The 20,444-nt window shown below is 41.1% G+C and overlaps 2 protein-coding genes across 2 annotated transcripts; one reads left to right on the forward strand and one right to left on the reverse strand.

Moving 5' to 3' along the window:
- Nucleotides 1–1,893: 1,893 nt before the first annotated feature.
- On the forward strand, nt 1,894–2,841 carry LOC141424681 (putative olfactory receptor 2B3). The gene has a single exon (XM_074077956.1). It carries the CDS (start codon nt 1,894–1,896, stop codon nt 2,839–2,841), a length of 948 nt encoding a protein of 315 aa, XP_073934057.1.
- A 5,874-nt stretch (nt 2,842–8,715) lies between these two features.
- Nucleotides 8,716–9,660, reverse strand: LOC109678620 (olfactory receptor 2A12-like). Its single transcript, XM_020154118.2, has one exon. The coding sequence runs from the start codon at nt 9,658–9,660 to the stop codon at nt 8,716–8,718; it is 945 nt and encodes a 314-aa protein (XP_020009707.2).
- Between the last annotated feature and the right edge of the window lie 10,784 nt (nt 9,661–20,444).

Below are 20,444 nucleotides of genomic sequence, written 5' to 3' on the forward strand. Positions count from 1 at the left end.
TTTGGTTTGTTCAAGTCCTGTTGTCTTCCTGGGTGCTCTTCCTTAAGCCCTACCTTTTCCTCAGCTGATCTCACCAATATTCTTTCCCAATGCTTCTAAATTGTGTGTTTGGACACTCTGCTAAGAATTCTGTTTTAGCCCTTGTTCCTTCCTATTATTGCTTATACTCTCTCTACAACAAAATTAGAGATAAGGGCAAAATAGTTTCTGCTGGGTATTGAGGGGGGGAGCGGGAGGGGGTGGAGTGGGTGGTAAGGGAGGGGGTGGGGGCAGGGGGGAGAAATAAACCAAGCCTTGTATGCACATATGAATAATAAAAGAAAAATGAAAAAAAAATAAAATAAAATAAAAATAAAAATAAAAAAAAAAAAGAATTCTGTTTTAGGCCTTCATTACTCTCCAAATGCAGGTTTTTATCTCCCACTTAGATTTCCTTCTTGAGCTCCCAGGCTATATGTCTAACTCTCCAATGCCCAGCTCCTCAAGGGTGCCCTCTGTTTCAAACTCTGTATGTCTATAACAGAATTGTTACCCTCCACATCCCATCTCTCCCTCCTTTACCTCTACCTAGTTTCTATCTTGTTGAGTGTTGCCAATGACAACTTATGTTCTCAAGCCTGATTCCTCAAGCTCATCCTTTTCTCCTCCCTTTCTCATTTTCTATAGCCCACAGGTGGAATGTGCTGTTGATTCAGTTTCCTACACCTCTCTCTAATCTGTCTGCTCCTCTCCATGGTCTGGAATATAAGAAACTGGTATTACTGAGCTCCCTCTCTGCACTAGTTTCAGTGCCTCATGCATGTCATATGTTGCTACTCATAGGGTATTCTCCCTGATAGGTATTAGGTCCATTTTACAGAGAAGGAAATTGAGGCTCAAGGAGATTAAATTACATAACAAGGGTCACAGAAGAAGCAAATCTTAAACTCAAACTCAAGTGTTCTGATTCCAAATCCCTTGTTTCTCCACAAGAAAACACTTCTTGTAACAAGAGAATCAAGCTTCATCTTTGAAGGTGCAAACTAAATCCAGGCACAGTCTTTGTCTTGGACTGCCTGCCAATCACAAATCTTAAAGAAAGAAAGGAACTCTAAGGCTAGATTATCATTGGTAAGGGCATTTCTGATAGGTAAGGGTTTTTCCACCAGGCTGGAAGGCTTCAAAGAAGTCCACATCTGCCTTTAAACAAAGAAGAAAGGTATTGTTCTGCCTTCAGTATAGTCAAATTTCAGTCAAGTAGGAAGAACCTTCCCTTCAGGAGTGGGTAAGGATAGGAAGAGTCAGAATTGCTGAGTAACTCCATAAAACATCAAAATGTTTCCAGAGGCTCAAAACAATCAAGAAATATAGACACAAGTAAATTTTCCCAAGAACTTTCCTGTTTATGGAGCCATATATATATCTTACCCCACATTTCTGACTCTTCCTGACAGTTTCTCCACAGTAATCAAAAGTTTAAGGCACCAAAAGAAAGGATTCTAGATATGTGTTTTGAGGAAGAAGGGAGGGAAGAATTTCAAATCATCATCATCCTACTCTGTAGCCAGAACTAGGGATATGAGTAATCCCCAAGCAATGTGGTATATATAATGGAAGGTCCTGAAGGAAGGAAAGCAGGTGGCCTTTCTGGGACTGATGAAAGGGAAGGAAATGAGAACTTGGGAATTCTCAGAAAAGATTTTTTGACCTGAAAAACTAAATATTCCATGAAGATTTCTCTCCTTTCTACAAATTAAGGCTCACTTCAGTTAGACTTCAGTCTCTGAACTGACATTAATTCCAAATAGGGTCAAATATCCATTGACATTTCCAGCAACACAATGGTCATGACACCTCAATGTGCATTCTAAGTTGGACCATTAGGTCCATTTCTCTTTATGCAGCTAAAGAAGAATGCAAGATTTCTCCTGGGAGAACTGCAGCTCCATGCCTGAGTTTATACTTCTGGGCTTTTCCAGGGATTTCCAAACTAACGTAATCCTCTTCAACATCTTCCTTTTCCTCTACCTCTGTACACTTGTGGGAAATGGGCTAATTATCACTTTGATCCACCTGGACTCCCGTCTCCACACACCTATGTACTTCTTCCTCAGTATTCTTTCCCTGCTGGACATGAGCTATGTAACAACCACTGTGCCACAGATGTTGGTGCATCTTGTCTGCCAGAAGAAAACTATCTCCTATGTTGGGTGTGTGGCCCAAATGTACATTTTTCTGGTGTTGGGCATCACTGAGGGATGGCTGTTCTCTGTCATGGCTTATGATAGATATGTAGCCATCTGCTACCCACTCAGGTATAAGGTTATCATGAGTCCATGGCTGTGTGGTGCAATGGTAGTCTTTTGTGGACTATGGGGTGTCAGCTGTTCCCTCGTCTACACGGTCTTCACCATGCGCCTGCCCTACTGTGGCCCAAATGAGATCAATCACTTCTTCTGTGAGGTCCCTGCTGTGCTGAAGCTTGCCTGTGCAGACACTACCTTCAATGACCGAGTAGATTTCATCCTGGGCTTCATTCTTCTCCTCGTACCACTTTCCTTCATCTTGGCCTCTTATGTCCGCATCTTTGCCACTATCCTGAAAATCCGCTCAACCCAGGGTCAGCTCAAGGCTTTCTCTACCTGTGCATCCCACATCACTGTGGTCACCATGTTCTGTGGACCTGCTATGTTTATGTACATGAATCCTGGGGCCAATGCCTCCCCAGAGCGTGACAAGAAACTGGCTCTGTTCTACAATGTTATCTCTGCCTTTCTCAACCCCATAATCTACAGCCTTAGAAACAAAGATGTGAAGAGGGCCTTTCTCAAAGTAACAGGCTGGGGCAGAGTCCCTGCATGAGGCCACTGGAATACAGAAGGCCACAACTAAACCTGAAGGATCAGGGTCTGTGGTCCTTCTATCCTATTCTCTCCCAACACACAGTGGACAGGCAAGAATCATTGACCGATAGTTAAGGGAGATTAGGTAAAAAAGTAGGGACTCCAGAAGTTGGGCTATCCCAACTGCAGCTAGAATGTCAAACAGGACCTTTGATCTTTGATTCATTTCTATTCTCTAGGGGCCAGCAAAAGTCCTGGCACAAACAAAGCATCATTAACATTTGCTTTGACTGAGTACCTGAGGACTGGGTATTTAAAATCAATTCAGGATGGCTAGGACAAGATGACTCAGAAGACCCCGAATCAATAACTTTATTTTAGCTCAATCAGAAGCAAGAAAAGGTCTAATGAAACATAGTCGTAGGGTAAAGGAAAAGTGACTTTAGGAATAGCGTTCAGAGATTAGCCATTGTCCATCCAACACTGTCCCAGGGAGTGTGAGCCCCAGAATACATGATTCACCTGGTCCTTGGAGAAGTGAGGTCTTGCTGTGCTCTCAGTACACAGATGAAACAAGACCCAAACTATATCACAGTGGTTAAGAGCTCTACTTTGTAGTAAGACAGTTTCCTTATTTGTAAAAAATTGGGATGATGACAGCAATTATAGTAAACCACCACTTTAAAGGATTGTTATGAAAAGTTCTTATAATAGAGCTTGACACACTGGATGCTTTATGTAAATACTGATGTTCTTCTATTCCATTTTTCTTTTCCTACTATCACAGTTATCAAGCAGACTCTGAGACCATCTCAGCCCAGAGAAAGGGGTCATTCCACTTTTGAGAAAGGGATAGCTGATATTACAAATGAAAAAGCTGGCATTTGTTTATATTTCAGTCTGCTGTGGATTTAGTTAACTTGGGTCTGTCACCAACCCATCAACTCAGTCAGTAAAACCTTCAAATGATGACAGTCCCTCAAGATGCTGCCTGATGAGATCCTAATGACAAACAGCCAGCACTCCTCAAAGATACCTTCATTTTACATTCCTCATGTTACTACTTTTAATAAATATTGGTCCAAATCTGAACTGAGTAATAATGGTGTTACTGGAGTACTTGACTTAAGATATTGTTGGAGCACCAGGCGTCTTGGTGCACAACTGTAATCCCAACACTTGGGAAGTTGAAGCAGGAAGATTTCGAATTTGAGGCCAACTTGGGCTACATAGTGAGACCCTGTCTCAAACAAAAATAAAAATAAAAACAAACAGAAAGAGATTGCTAAGAGAAAAGATAGGATATGACGATCATAATGGTGTTGGCTTCCCTTACCAGTGCCAAAACCCTCAACCCATGGCTTTGGTCCCATAAAGTCCCTGGCACCTTGAAGGAGGCATAAATAAGTTGCTCCACAGAATTTAGGAAATTGTACTGACCACATATCCATATCCAGAAAGGCAGGCAAGCCTGACTCAGAGAGAGAAGCTTTCATGAGGAGACTTTATCCTTTTATCTGTTCTTTATAGAATTGCCTCCACATTTGGCCTTCCCCTTACCAACACCAGAAGAAAAGGGGGCTGGGTAGAGGAAAGAGTTCCTCATATTCACTAATCCTTGGCATAGTCCATACAACCATTCCAGATTTTTCCTGCTCCAAACTTGGCTTTGATTTTTGGAAGTCCAAGTTGCCCAATGGGTATAAATGGCAGGTTATTCAAGAAAATGCTGCCATGAGAAAACAGTCAGATTCTTGCTTTGAGCACAAAGGAAAGTTTAAAACTTTTCATAGTCAGCTTCTTTAAGATAAGAATTATGGAACCTTCATTAACTAACAGTCCTCAATAATATAGTGATGGCCCTGATGAAGGTGATAATGATTTAGTCTGATCAGATATCATTGAAAAGAGTTTGAACTCAGTAAGGAAAACAATGATGGCTATGGTATTGATGACAGTTATGGTGATTATAACTGGTTTAAGGAAGAATAATATTTGGCTTCACATTTCACAGCTGGTTACTGGGCATTTGCTGACCATGTTTTGGAAAATATTAAGGAAGGGAACTTGAAGACAAGGCTGGGAATAATGGGACATGGAGCTGGCAGCAACCATATAGAAAGATTGGTTTATGTCACAAACCTCCAAATCACAAGGACAAGGGAAAACTTGTAGAAATATTAGAGGGTTTGATCATGCTATCTGGCCTACATCAGGATAAAATAAAAAAGATAAGAGTGGTACATTAAGAAGAGATGAGAGGACAAATGTATTTAACTAGGTCAGAGAACAGATATGGTGGAAGTAAGGATGGGAGAGAGCAGGGGTTGTTGCTGGAACAGTGAGCAATACAGGATTTAGATTTCAGAGCAGGAAAGCTTCTAAGTGATTATAAAAAGGCCCAACCAAGAGTACAGTTCCTAAGAAATTCAAATTTTGGCAAGGAAATGAAGGGAACATTTTGACTAGACGCAGGTCCAGAAGCTTATCCCTCAGAAAAATCACTGTCTGATATATGAATATTGGAAAGAAAGAAAGGTTTTATTCAGTGGCCTAAGAACAGAAAAAAAGGAGTTCTCAATTTCTCAACTCCAGAGGGTTTAATAGGTTACTGATATAGGATAGGAATAATGAGGGTGAGGCACTGACTAATAAAGGGAGTGGATATCCATGTCTTTATTGGAAATAGGTGGAGATCTTCCAGGAGCTTGGGTGCCATCTCTTTCAAGGTCTGGTGCTTCTGGTCATGGTGGCTCGTAGGTGTCATTAGCTTTGAAGCAGGGAGAAAAAGACACTAGGCAAGTCTAAGTCAAGTTAACCCTGTATTATAGTTCTGTACAAAACATTTCTCAGGTGTGCAACATGTCTACATGCAGAGTTGACTAAGATGTGACCCAAAGGTTAAGGTCACAAAGGAGATAAACAGAATAAGAAGACAGATGCCAAGCATTTACACCCCATTGGACATCTGCAGGCCAGCAAAAGTGGCCTTCAACACCCTGCAAGGTAATCTAGGCAACTTTTATCATACTCCACACAGCATAGGTGTTATTCACTGCACAGCTAGTGGGAAACTAACAATGTATTGTTCAGATGTGTGACCTCCAAATTTAGGCTTTCCCTCATTCAGTGGAGAAATTTTGAATGTGCCTTAATTCTAAGAAAAGTGATTTTAAAAAGAGGAGATTAAATTCAACCTGAGAAAGAATATATGGGATGGATGGATGCTTTAGGGTGAATATTTTGGGTGGTAATGATAATAAATGGAGTAAACAGAGCAAGGTGGAAATCCTATCTCCTTCATTTACTAGCTGTAGGACTTTGGATATGGCCCCTAAAACTCTGAGCACCAGAAAACTCAGTTTTCTGAGTTTCGGTTTTGTCTTTCATTCAGTAAAATAAATAAAGAAAAACTGTATCTCCCGTGTCTAATCAGAAGTTAGAAACCACTCAGTGGTTAAACAAAAAAAATTTTTAAATAGGTATTAACTACCAATAAATAGTACCCAAGGGCCAAGAGGTAGAGGTTAAAGAAGGACAAACTTGGAAGAGGTTCAGACCTCATTAGAAAAGATATGGTTCAGGCAATGACTTGCAATGGAATTTTCTGATTAGCCATGCCAGAGCTTCTCTGGAACTGATAAGCAAACTATACCCTTCCCCCAAATATAAATAAGAGAGCAGGCACTCAGCAATCAACTGTGTAGACATGAACTTGAATGCTTGCTGCCCGTGGGAGCAGAAAGCCTTTCACGGTGGGTGGGCTTGCAGAAAAAATAGCTTCTAGGTGTGACCCTGTAGACTTTGGGCACCATGTTGGGGGCTTGCTGAATGAGTCCATCAGGTAGTTGCACACCAAGATTTCCTGAGGGAATCACGCAGGTGGCTGGCTGTGTGGGGCTCTGGTTTCCATGCTGAGAGGATGGCCATAACCTGAGGTTGCAAAGTCAATGTGCATTCTAAGCCTATGGCCCAGGCCAGAAATTGCCAGAAAATCTCAGTCATCCATTATCCCCAGACTTCCATTTCTCATTGAGCACTCTGCTTATCTCACTTTTGCTCTTCTCCAGTTTTCCCTCTTCTTGTCATACAAACTCCAGCAACACAACCAACAAACATCCTCCTCCCAACAACTTCAACCTGAATTCTCTCTAGGGACAGACACCACATGTCCTGTGTGTGGGGAGGGTTGTTGGGGGTAGTTTCCTCTGGAGGAATACAACTAATACAATATGCATGTATAATTATAAAAGGTGAATTTATCAGATCGGCTTACACAGAGTCCCACAATGGCTATCTTCAGGCTGGAGAGCCAGGGAATCTAGTAGTTCAAGAAGCTGCTCAATCCAAAAAGCTGGAAGTCTCAGTACAAGAGGCATCAATGATGCAGCCCCAGAATGAAGGCCTTGAAGCTCCCTAGAGAGTCACTGGTATGAATCCATGTTCAAAGGCTGAAGAAGCTGAAGTCTGAAATCTACCAGCTACTGCAGCAGCAAAAACACACCTGAGCTTGAGTGTGGGTGAGCTTTCCCCTTCTGCCACTTTTTGTTCCAGCCTATAGGGCAGTGCCACCCATATTCAGGGTGTGTCTTCCTCCCTCAGTTCAGGAATCCACATGCCATTGTCTCTGGAAGCGCCCTCATCTACACAAGAAGTATGCTTTACGAATTTTCTAGGCATCTCTCAATCCAGTCAAGTTACACCTAAGATTAGCTATTACAAAGTCTGAGGTCAGGCCAGCAACATCATCAGGTTCTGGTGAGGGCTGTCCTAGCATTTTGATGACCATCCTCTGGTTGTGTTCCTGTGTGTGTGTGTGTGTGTGTGTGTGTGTGTGTGTGTGACAGAGAGAGAGAGATACTATTCTCTAGTATTCACAAATTTATTACACTTTAATTTTGTACACTGTGCCCATTCTATCACCTATCATAGCACTTTTGGAGACAATTAATTCAAGGAGCTAATTTTTATAGATGAATAAATTGAGATCCAGAGAGAAGAAGCAACTTGTCCAAAGTCACACAGACACACAGCAAACTGGCAAGTTGCGATGAGGAACCAGGTCCCTTAGCATTGCGTCCTTAACGACACAATGTAGAGCACCATATTATCCCATGAACCACATTGATTTCATGCACCAAGTTAGCTCTCTGGACTGTATTAGGTTCCACATACTATTGACTTAAGTTTCAATATTAGCAATGCATATAATTTATATATTCTATTTTGCTTATATCACCTTAGCTGTCTTCTGTTTCCGTTACCATGTTACTTACAGCTCTCATCTTTCACGTTGGTGACATGTATTCTACTGGTTTCTGTGATGCTTTAGTAGGTTAGATTATTGTTATTATTTGCTTCCTTCCCTGTAGAGGAACTGTACATACCTGTTCATTGCCATGTGACCTACATTACTTCTTTGTAGGAAGAAAATACTTCCCACCCCTTCATCATCAGGCTTGACCACAAAACTTGCTTTGGCCAATGAAATGTGTGCAAAGATATGTGTGTCACTTCTGAGAAGATTTGAGTCATCATGAGTTTTTTTTTTTTTTTATTGTTCCTTTCTCTCTGTCATGGAATAGCATATTCCAGATAAGGGCTCCTCCTTCAGAGTGGATCTGAAACTACAGGTCACTACCAACCCACAACTAACATGAAACATGAACAATCAATGAATTTTTGTTGTTTGTAAGCCACTGAAACAGGTTTGTTGTTATACCACAATGTAGCAAGTTAAATAAGGCAAACCTATTGGGTTCATGAACATTTGTTCCACTAATCAAATAGTATGTTGGTTCAAATGCACAATGTTGGTTGCTTGTATTACAGATGCCTACCCTTTCTTCAACATTGAACATTCTACCCCAAGCTTCCCCTAGCTTTCTACTGATTAGGCCACTCTACCATGCCCTATCACCTTGAGAAAAGCCTCCTTAATGTCCTTGTTCCTCAGACTGTAAACCACAGGGTTGAGCAGGGTTGTGAAGACATTATAAAAAAGTGAGAACTTCTTGTCTTGTTCAGGGAAGTAGCTGGAGTTGGGCTTCATGTAGATGTAACCCGCTGGAGTATAGAATAGTGTGACCACAGTCAGGTGGGAGGCACAGGTAGAGAAAGCCTTGCAACGGCCCTGGGTGGACTTGATCTTGAGAATGGCCAGAACAATACGAATGTAGGAGGCCAAAATGAAGGAAAGTGGGGTAACAACCACAAAGACACTGAGGACTTGGTCCACCATCTCAATGAGATGAGTATCCATGCAAGCCAAGCTCCGTACTGAGGGGCCTTCACACAAGTAGTGGTTGACCATATTAGGCCCACAATATGGAAGCCTCATGGTGAGGAAGGTATGAATCAGAGAGAAGATAAAACCACAGGCCCATGTCCCAGCTGCCAACTGCATACACAAGCCCCGACTGAGAATGGCAGTATAATGCAGTGGGTAGCAAATGGCCACGTATCGGTCATAAGCCATGACTACAAAGAAGATGCACTCAGTCAGGCCCAGGGCACCAAACACATACATCTGCAGCCAACAACCAGCAAAGGAAATAGTCTGAGAATGAGCAAGAAGATGCACCAACATCTGGGGTATGGTGGTAGTGATGTAGCCCATATCTAGCAAGGAGAGGATACAGAGGAAGAAGTACATGGGAGTGTGGAGATATGTGTCCAGGCAGATCAAGGTGACAATGAGCCCATTGCCCAGGACTGAGCTCAGGTAGATGAAAAGGAAGGCAATAAAAAGGATCCTGTTGGACGTAGGGTCACCGGAGAAGCCAAGCAGAATGAATTCAGAAACCCAACTTTGGTTCTTCCCTGGAAGCATCCACATGGCAAAGCCTTTAAGAAAATCACATTAATTTACATGTCATCTAATGTATGGTGGCTTAACAAGAATGCCAGATATAAGGTAGGCTAAGATTTCGATTCTGGACCCACTGCTCAGTTTCTATGAACAAGTGGCTTAACCTCTTGGAGCTTCAATCTCTCCAGCTATAAAATGTGGTTAATAGCACCCATCTCTCTGTATTTTTACAATGTATGTGAAACATATAAACTAATGTCTTCAAATACTAAATAACACACAAAATATTTGTATGTAATGTCCCTACTCTCATTCCCGACCCTGTAGTACACAACTGGTCACTTACAGATCTAGCAACAACCAGTTTATACCATATCAGCCCCAGACCCCAAACCTCTTAGACAGGCAGTTCCCCTCCCCCTTGAGAACACTGGCTGTGCTACATGCTTCTCCTCACACCTGCAAACATTTCTCCTTGGCCAGGTGGTGTAATATGAGGCTTTGTCAATAGAGGGCAATGGAGAGCACTGAACTACAACAGCAACAGTTGTTGGCTTCCAGTTGGCATCAGTCCACACCAGGTTGAGAGTCAGCAAGTAGTTCGTGGAAGAGTTGGTAGCAGTCACCACAACTGACCTCAAAGGACCAACACTAGTCATGCACCTCAGCCACACTGTTCCCATCCAGCAACTGCACCCTTGGCAGCTCTAGCAGGTTGCTTTCATGGCCATACTCTCAGGCAACTGTTTCCCCACCTGGCAGGACACTAGAGACCAGCCCTAGCTACACCATCGGACCCCATTCTTCCACCCAACAATCACCTCTGCCAACCTGACCACCCCCTAGGCAACACTTTCCCCACAGAATGGCCACTTCTATGCAAACTCTGCCCACTGGCAGGCTATTGCTCCTGTGAGTCAACAACTCTATGAAAGAGTCTGAATCTCAAGCATTTTTTGGTTCCTTTTTTTTTTTTTTTTTGGTTAGGAACAGGGAAGGGAAGAAGACATCTCTTAAATTTTTAGTTCCTTTAGTGTGTACTCTTTTTCAGCCTAGAGGAAGTAGGTGTTTTTATTTTTGTTTATTTTTCCCCTTGCTACTTCTGAATTGCTTCAGAGTTCTATTTTACCCCCTTTCAGTGTCTGTTTTTTTGTTTTTTGTTTTTTAGGTTTTTTTTGTTGGACTGGGGTTTGAACTCAGGGCTTGGCACTTGCAAAGCAGGCTCTCTACCACTTGAGCCTCACCTCCAGTTCATTTTGCTCTGGTTATTTTAGAGATGGGTTCTGGCCAACTTTATGCCCTGGCTGACCTTGAACTGTGGTCCTCCTGATATCAGCCTTCCAAATAGCTAGGATTACAGGTGTGAGTCACCAGTGCTTAGCTAGTGCCCACTTTTTTACTGATTAACAATTCGTTATATTGACTTTTCCCTGTTCAAATTACTGGTCTGCTCTGCCTCCTGACTAAATCATTACTGATAAAGATGTTCAATCTGTAAGAAGTGAGTTTATAAAGAACAGAATATTTACTTAGTTGCAAGCTATCTATCCTCAAAGCATCAATTTTAAAAATTTAAAAATAATGAATATGCAGTAGGAAAATTAGACAACATCTTAACTGAGTGATCATAACTATCATCAATGAGGAGCAAGTAGACATAAATGTACCTCCAGATGTGAAATCCAAAGAATATACCATTATATGTCATTTGAGCTGAAAACATAAAACTTTAATCTAATCATGAAGAAACATCAAGGAAACCCAAATTGAAGAATGCCCCATAAAACTAACAAGTTTATAATCTTTAAAATATCAATGAAAAGTAAATATGAGAATATAACTGGTGGACTGGCTCAAGTTGGTAGAACTCCTGTCTAGCAAGCCTGAGGCCCTGAGTGCAAACCCCAGTACCACCAAAAACAAAAAAAGAGACTGTATAATAGACACAGAGACAACCACAACTAATGCACTATGTAAAAGGAGGGATGCTGCAAATAGTATTATTGTAATTGATAACCGTGGAACATGAATTGGATTATATTTGATTATATAAAAGTAGTTTTTCAATGTTAAATATCCTGAATTTGGTAACTCCTGTATAAGATAGCATCCTTGTTCTTAGGAATTATTCATTAAATCATTAAGGGGTAAAGGAACATGATATTTTCAAATTACTCTCAAATGGTTCTAAAATCTATAACAATAAAACATATTTATATAAAGAATTATAACATGTGTTACAATGCTAAAAATTAATAAACCTAGGAACTAGGCATATAAGATTTCTTTGTACTATTCTTGCAATTTTTCTGTAAGTTTGAAGTTATTTTGAAATCAAATTTTTTGAAGTTAAAAAATTTTAAATGTGAAATAAAAACTTTTTTCAGGCAAATAAAACATGGGATAATTTAAAGGGAATTATTCAGGCTGAAAGAAAGTGAAGAATCACAAAAATGCAAAAAGGAATGAAACAACCTCAAGGAAAGGAAAAATATGTGGATAAATAGAAGTTAATTAGTACGGCACAGTAATAAGGTCTTGTGAGTTTTAAAATAAATGAAAATTAAAGATCATGACAACAAGGGCATAAGAAAATGGAGGCCGTGAATGAAGTCAGCGTGGTCTAAGTAGTTAGCGTAATTTAGCATAATTGTGTTGGACTATAATAAACCAAGAATTTTTATTTTAATAGCTAGAGAAATTACTAAAGAATACATAATGAAGGTTTATCTAACAAACTACTCTTTCAAAAATGGACTGATAAAATATGCTTTACCCAAAATAATATTCTAATTGAGAGGAAAAAAAAGATGAAAAGGGTAGTTCAAATAAAAATACATAGAAAGATGGTAAATATAACTTAGGTGTATATGTAATTAATTTAAATGTAAGTTGACCAAAGATCTTCATTAAAAGACATTTTTAGACTAAGTAAAATTAAAACCTACATATTGCTTATAAGAACAACACTTTAAGAACATAAATACAACAGAAAGGCAAAACAGAAGAAAATATCACACAAATACTAACTAAAAGAAATATGTAGTTTCATGATGTGATAACACTTATCTCCAGTGAAAGAAGCAGCAGCAAATGTCCAACCAAATAATGAAATATTGATAATTTACTCCCTGTATCCCTGGCAGGACACTTCTAGAGCTCATCCCTGGCTACACCATCAGACCACATCCTGCATGTCTCTCCTCTCTACACCTTCAGACCCTTGTCTACACCCTCAGCATGGAGGAGAACCACCTCCTACAGCCCTGTTGCCCACAGCAGCATCTCCATCTCCTCCACATTTGGACTTGGCTCATGCAGAAATCCTTCCCTGACCAGTCAAATCACCTCCCACTCCCAAACCCAGATAAGGTGCATATTTCTATTTCTTGTCTACTGGCAAATTATGATCTTAAGAATCCTATAGAGTTCTAATATCAGATACCTGGAGAGCATCTGCTGAGACCTCACAGACCCAATAACTTGGAAAAACTTTCTTCCTCTCCTGTTAACCAAATTCCCAGATAATGGAAATAGCATACCTGCAATAAAGTACAACTAAAAGAGTGAATTCATAACTTTCCTTTCAATAATGATAATGGCTATTTTAATGAGTAATTTATGTCTGCCAGGCATTATTACACTAACTTCAGCTCAACCTCACAATATCTCATTGAAGGAACTATTTTTGCCCACACCTTATAGGTGATAAAACTAAAGCATAGAGAAGCAAGTGGCTTCTTCCAGATTACATGGTGGTATGGTGGACCTTGGATTTGAATTGAGGCAAACTTACTTTAAAGCATATTCTTAATCATCACCTTCTCCTACCTCCAGCAACCAGTCTCTTAAGTAGAAAAAGTGAAGAATGCAAATTTCCCCCATTGGCACATGAATTTGAGCTTATTGAGGTTTAACATGGGATACTATAGAATCATGGTCTATGTGGAATTCAGAGGGGGAGGTAAGGTGACCATACAAGATTGTACCAGAACCCTCCCAGGACATAGGACTGAAGTGGTAGGGACAAACCACTTCTGTTTACAAGATTGCCTCCATCAGTACTTGAATGTGGGAGGCTATGGGGTTGTATTGAAAGAGAATCAATGGAAGGAGAGTTGGGAACTTATGACCATCTGGGGTTTAGTAAATTTTTGTAAAAGCCTCTCTCTCTGAGTCAAACTTAATTTTCCATGAGATGGGGGACACCATCTAGTCCACAAAGTCTTCCAAGATTTTCCAGCCCAGCAGTCTCTGTGTTCACTTACAATACCCCAGACCCCTAAAGAGCCTGGAGGTGGGTCTCTGGGACAGTAGAAGGCTCCTTCCAGGATGTGGACCATCACTGTCCTTTCATGAATGTGTCTTTCCACTTAACTTGAATACCTTTAAGTTTAAGTCATTGTATTATTTGCTTCCTTGTTTCTACTACCTAGAATATGACTTGATTCAGAGAACTACAGTAAAAAATAATAAATGAATAAAATAAGGACCAGGAAGGAGGAACAAATGAGAGGGGGTTGAGATACAAGGTGGTTAGGAAAGAACAGTGGGCAGTGAGGGAAGGGCTAGAGAGGTGTTGAGATGTAGGCACACAGAGGACCTGGGGATGGATGGCTTGGCTACTTCTGACCTCCAACCCCACAGATGCCTGGGATCCTACCCACAGCCCCAAGCATCTTATTCCCCATGGATCCACTGAAAGGTTGTTCTTTGCTTTTAAGGAAAAGAAACTAACCAGGAAGTTTCTTTGGCAACTGAGTCCAGGGACTCAGAATTCTAGTTAGCCCAGTCTCCAGAAAAGCCCAAGGTTTCTGAGAGTCAGGGACTGCGCTCCTGCCTTTTCTCTATGGAGGTGCTCTCTGCACCCGGCCAAACCAACCCTGACTCCTGAAGACCTTGACCATTGGGTCTTTGGATGCTGATGGAGAAGACTCAACCATTTCAGCCCCTCCCAGTGAGACAAGCTGCTAAGGTTTTATGGTCCTGCCTCTTCATCTGGCCTTCCTGGGAGACCGAGGGGGGGGTGCTGCCCCTGTCCCTAGAGAGGATGCCAAGATAGAATTCCCTGAATACTGTCAACAGAACCCTACAAAGAAGAGGCCTTTGGGGACAGAGCAGGAGGAAACAACCCCCCAGAGGGAGAGAGAGTGACCTATTTCCTTTTCTAGCCTTCTTAGGAGATATAAGTAGTTCAGGTGAGAGGGGGTGGCACCTGGTCACTTGGTAGACATGTCAAGAATTTAAGTTCTCATTCCAATTATGCTTTTACTGCTCAAACTCCTGAGACCTGACTTGTCAAATAGACCATGTTTGAGTCACTCTATTTCTTCCTGAACTACATTGGGCAAATCAAAGTCATCTGGCATTCTCTACCAGTAGAATACCTTGAACAGGTGATTCTCTCTGCTGATAATAAGACCTGCCCTATATCAAGTCCCAAACTAAGTTCTGTCAAATGTAAGCAACATCATCCCTATGTCACACACAAGGCTATGGAGGCCCAGTGAAGTGACGGTACTTGCTCAGGAGCTCACATCTTACAGGGGCAGAACCAGAATTCACATTCAGATCTGTCAAGCTTTAGTTTCTGTTCTCTAAAAATTGCTGTTATTCTACCTCAGTCCTCTGTAAAATGTTAATAGTAATCTCTTCTGGGGTTGCTGGGAAGATTAAATGAAATGTTGACAACCATGGCACAAGTCCTAGCCAACTTTCCAGGACAATCAGTGCTGGTCCCTGCCTCTTTCTGGGCCTTGGTTCCCAACTATTCAGAAGGAGCAGATTGGACTCTCTGCAGTCCTTTCTACTCTGCCTCAGGACCCTGGAGCAATTGTTAAAGTTTTAGAAATGTTGTGAACATATCCACTTTTAAAGTTAAACTATAACACTATAATTAAATAAATTTCATCAGAAGCAATGTGGATAAAATGCAGAGGTATATAGTGCCTGCCTAGCCTGTTAAAGGTTCAATTTCCAGCACTGAAAAAAAAAAAACTACAAAGGCAATAGATGCTTAAAACTCTGCACATCTTAATTGTTTGGCTACATCTTAATGCTGCCTGTGTTCTAGAGGTTTCATATGTCTACTGGATTTATTTGGTGGAAATACTATATATTAATGTGCTACTGTGCAGAGTGACCTATTGTTACTACCTTGGCATTGGCCATGATGGGTATATTTATACCACAAAACCTGGCAAAGAACACAAATTAGAACCACCCCCAGCTCTGGGCCCCTTCCAATGCTGAATGTTAAGTACTTATGGCATACCACTGGCCTGAACTCTTCTCACACTTGTAATTGACCCTCACTTCAGCTCTGAAGAGGTGGTCTAGTTCAGGTAGAGATTCATCTCCCCATTGAATAGAAGAGGAAACTGAGGCTCAGGGAAATGCAGTGACTTGCCTGAGGTCAGAATCCATCTAGGGTCATAAATAGGATGAAACTTGGGCCACTCTAATTTTTTTAATAACAGAATTACTCAAAGATGGACAAGTGTGGTCCTATTTGCCTATTTCCCAGAGAAGTGAACCACACCAGGAAAATGAGAGGGATTTGGCAAAGGTCAAATTGCAGCTAGACAATGTAGAGCCAACACCAGAACCCAGCACTTGCCTCTTGGGCGGGGGCTGAATTTGTAATATTATGTGCTTACGTATCTAGGTCTAAACTAATGGTTGTACCTGAACTGTAACCAAAGTCCCTTCTGGTCATGATCACCAGTGGAGATGAGGCCAGTCGAAGGTTGGAGAGTGGCTGAAGTGGTAGTACACCTGCTTAACAAGTGTGAGGTCTGAGTTCAAATCCCGTACCCCAAAAGAGAAAAAGAAAGAAGCAGACTCTAAAGGTTTGATTCTGAATGAAGTGGCCCATAGGTTTCAAGGAGAAGACAATGACAAGAAAAAGCTAGGGGCTGTGTCAATCCTAACAACCTAGGAGTCCCTAATTGTCCCCAGGCTGAGAATGCCTCTGGAAGGGCTCTTCTGGGAATTAGTCCATTTAGTAAGATAAGTAACCCAGAAAGTTTTCTGGGTTTGTGTCTGGGGAGGGAAGCTAAAGGGAATATCAGGAGGTGGTAATGATACTAATGATGAAGAGTATCTTACTGGTCCCTTGGGATCCTCACAGACCTTTACAAAGCACTTTCACGTATATTTTCTCACCGGGTCCTCCCAGCACTCGTGAGAGGGAGGCCTTATGGTCCCGTTTCATAGACGGTGATCATGGTCTGATGATGACGGTGGCAATAATGATGACAGATACTGAGCATCTATCGTGAGCCAAACCTGAGGAAGTCACTCACACTGTTGTTGGTCACTGAGCTACTTTGAGTCAGAAAAGGCTTTCAATATATCCATATCCCTACTCTTTTACAGCCATGCGAATTAAAACCCCCAAAAGAAAAGTGACTCTGAACCAGGGTTAGTGTAGCAGACTAGAATCTCAATGTCTTGCCTCCCAGCTATGAGCCCTTTCTGTTGCCCCACCCCCAGGTTATCTCATCTGCCTTCCTCTCTGGGAAACTGAAGAAAGAGCTGTCCATCTGCCCAGCAATAATTATTTAATCACAGGGATCTGATCCTGTATATCCTCTACATGTTGAGTCCTGGTGTTTGTATTTCCCCAGGCAATTCTGTGTGAGTCAACAGAAGGACACACAGATCTGACAAACTAATAGAATAAAAATAACAGCAAAATGACGGTGATGATGAAAATAATAGCAAAATCTTATAGGGTGTTTCTTACGGGGTACCTGGTATTCTTCTAAGTGTTTACTTGTAATAACTCATTTAATATTCAAAACATTTCTGTGAGACCTCGTATTATTGTCATCACTTTCAGGTGAGGAAAGAGTTACAGAGAATTAGTAATGGCAGTCTGAGATTTAACAGGTGGTAAATGGTTAACAACCAGCCACCCAGAAAGAAAGAAGACAAAAAAGAATAAAACCAAGCCTGCTTTTTAAGTCTGGTAAGTCAGAGTCCATGTTGCTGAGCCCAAGTGTAACCTCCATCCCTGACATCTTGGCCAGTTTGTTCATGAATCCATTGGGCAGTAACAGGAATGGCCAGAGAAAGAGGCTGACTGGCCATTCACAAAGGTCATTGTATCCACTTGGTTGTTAAAAGCCCTCTTTCGTGAGGGCATCCTTTAGTGAGCATTTGCATGGGACACAGACATATTCACAACATTTTCCAGTTCAAAGAGTGCTGTCTCTCCCACACTCATTCTCACCAATTTTCCAATCACGTTCTGTCCAGCTCCCTGACCATCTAGCCAACCCATTGGCCACAGTGCATTGAACAGTACAGACTCTCACCTCTAACTCATTTTCCTGTCCATACTAAAGGAACCACCAAGTGCCCTGCTTGGTGTTCTTCCCCTGGAAAGATTTCTCTTCCACATAGTCTTCAGGGGTATCCCAGACAGGGGCCATAATGCTGCAGATGTCCACTTTCAGGTGCCTGCACAATATGCAGAATCATTTGAAAACCAGGCATGAGTTTTCCCTTCTTCATGCATCAATCATAGGACTCCACAGGAGGCAGCAGGTTCAGGCTATGGAGGGCAAGGTAGCAGGAGTAGGCTGCTTGGGCCACTTATGCCTTCAGGGCCTGCTAAAGCCCAACTTTTTGTGCACTATCATTTGATTCTGTGGAGCTACTGTGCATACCCCAGTACCTTGTAAGTCAAATATCACCTACTTCATGAGGGGAGTTCCGGTCACATGGCAATTTGGTGGTTCATGGTTCATACGTCAGAAGATTTTAAATGGTTAAGACGTCTGTATACCCTAAACTGATCAACAGATTCAATACATCACTATCATAATTCTGTCATTTTCAGAAAATGACAGACTCACCCGAAAATTCATAAGAAAGTTCAAGGAACCCATTATAGGTAAAACATTCTTAAAGAAGAAAGTTGGAAGACTAATGCCTCCAGTGTCAAAACCTACTACAAAGCTATAGTACCTAAAACAGTATAGTGCTGGCATAAAGACCGACATGCAATTTAATGTACTAGAATTGACAGTTCAGACATACACCCTAAAATTAATTGTCAAGTGATACTGACAAGGACACAAAGACTATTCAATGGAGGAAAAGATAGTCTCTTTAAAAAAAGATGCTGAGACAAATATTCACATGAAAAAGAATGAAATTAGACTCCTACCATATATCATATACAAAATTACTCCAAAATGGACCAAAGACCTAAATAAAACCTAAGGGTAAAATGTCATGACCTTAGATCAGGCAATGGTTTCTTAGATCTACTCCAAAAGCTACAAGGAAAAAAAACAGATAAATTAGATTTTATCAAAATAAATACTTCTGTGTGTGCTATAAAGGAAACCATCAAGAAACCCTACAGGAGAAGATACTTACAAATCATATATCTGATAAAGTACTTGTATCTACAGTATATAAAGAACAACCCAATAATTAAGATAGAGATAACCCATTTAAAAACTAGGGAAGGATTTGAACAGACATTTCTCCAAAGAAGACATATGGCCAAGAAGAACATGAAGATATCCAACATCAATAGCGCTCAGGGAAATAGAAATCAAAGCCATGGCAAGATACCATTTCACACCCACAAGGAGGAATGTAATCAAAAACACAGATAATGAAAACTGTTGGTGAAGATGAAGAGAAATTGGAGCTCTCACCCATTGTTAGTGGGGAGTAAAATGGTGCAGCCACTTTAAAAACCTGTCTACCAGTTCCTTAAAATGTTAAATGTAGATATACAACTCAGCAATTCTATTCCTAAGTATAATTCCAAGAGAAAGGAAAGACTATGTCCACACAAAATCATGTATGGACAAGAATCTAAACATTCAAAGTATTGAATTCAAAGTATTGAATGATTAGAGCGGCATCATTCATAAAAGCCAGAAAGTGGAAAAAAGACAAATAGCCATCAACTAATCAGTGGATCCATAAAATGTGGCATATTCACAAACAGAATACTGTTTAGCCATGAAAAGGAGTGAATACCAGTACATACTGCAACATAGATGAAGCTTGAAGACGTTACCTGAAAGAAGTGAGCCACAGAGACCATGTATTTATTCTTCTAGTCATATGAAATTTCCAGGATAAGCATCTCCAGAATCAGAAAGCAGATTATTGGTGGCTTAGAGCTGGGGATGGGGAGAGTGGGAAGTGGTGGCTTGAAAAATACCATATTTCATCACTTTTAGGAGTGATGAAAATGTTCTAAAATTGATTGTGGTGATGTTTTCACAACTCTGAATACACTTTAAACAAGTGAATTATGTCTCAATAGAGCTATTACAAAAAATAAAGGAAATGGAAAAAAGAGAGGGAGAGAAAAAGAGAGAGCCTGACCTATGTCCAAAGCCCTGCAGTTCATACAGTAAGTCTCCACTTGCACTGGTTCCTCCCAGAAGCCCTGTGGTAGAAGAATTAATGCCATTTCAAAGGTATTACAGTTTTTGCCGTCTGGTCTCAGTCCAAATCCTAGCTCCAACAGGAAAAAAGAAAACCAACTTAGGTAACTACCAAGTGCAAGGTGCTATGCCAGACTCTTCATTCAAAAAATCTCAGTTCACCCTTAAAACATCCTAGGAAGATGAGTGTGGTGGTTCACTTCTATAATCCCAGCATTTGGGAGGCTGAAGCAAGAGGATCATGAGTTCAAGACTAGCCACCCTTGGTGCCAGGATCAGAGACCTGGGCCCTGGCTACACAGTGCCCCTAACTGTGCCCCTCCTGCCCCCTCCCTAGCTCCATAGTTCTGATTGGTGGTGCACCCTTTCTGCCCACTTCTC

The sequence above is a fragment of the Castor canadensis genome, chromosome 7, assembly GCF_047511655.1.
Source record: "Castor canadensis chromosome 7, mCasCan1.hap1v2, whole genome shotgun sequence".
In the NCBI taxonomy this organism is placed as follows: domain Eukaryota; kingdom Metazoa; phylum Chordata; class Mammalia; order Rodentia; family Castoridae; genus Castor; species Castor canadensis.

Excerpts from the sequence above, each read along its gene's own strand:
- LOC141424681 (XM_074077956.1), top strand. The coding sequence starts at position 1,894 with ATGCAAGATTTCTCCTGGGAGAACTGCAGCTCCATGCCTGAGTTTATA.
- LOC109678620 (XM_020154118.2), bottom strand. The coding sequence starts at position 9,660 with ATGTGGATGCTTCCAGGGAAGAACCAAAGTTGGGTTTCTGAATTCATT.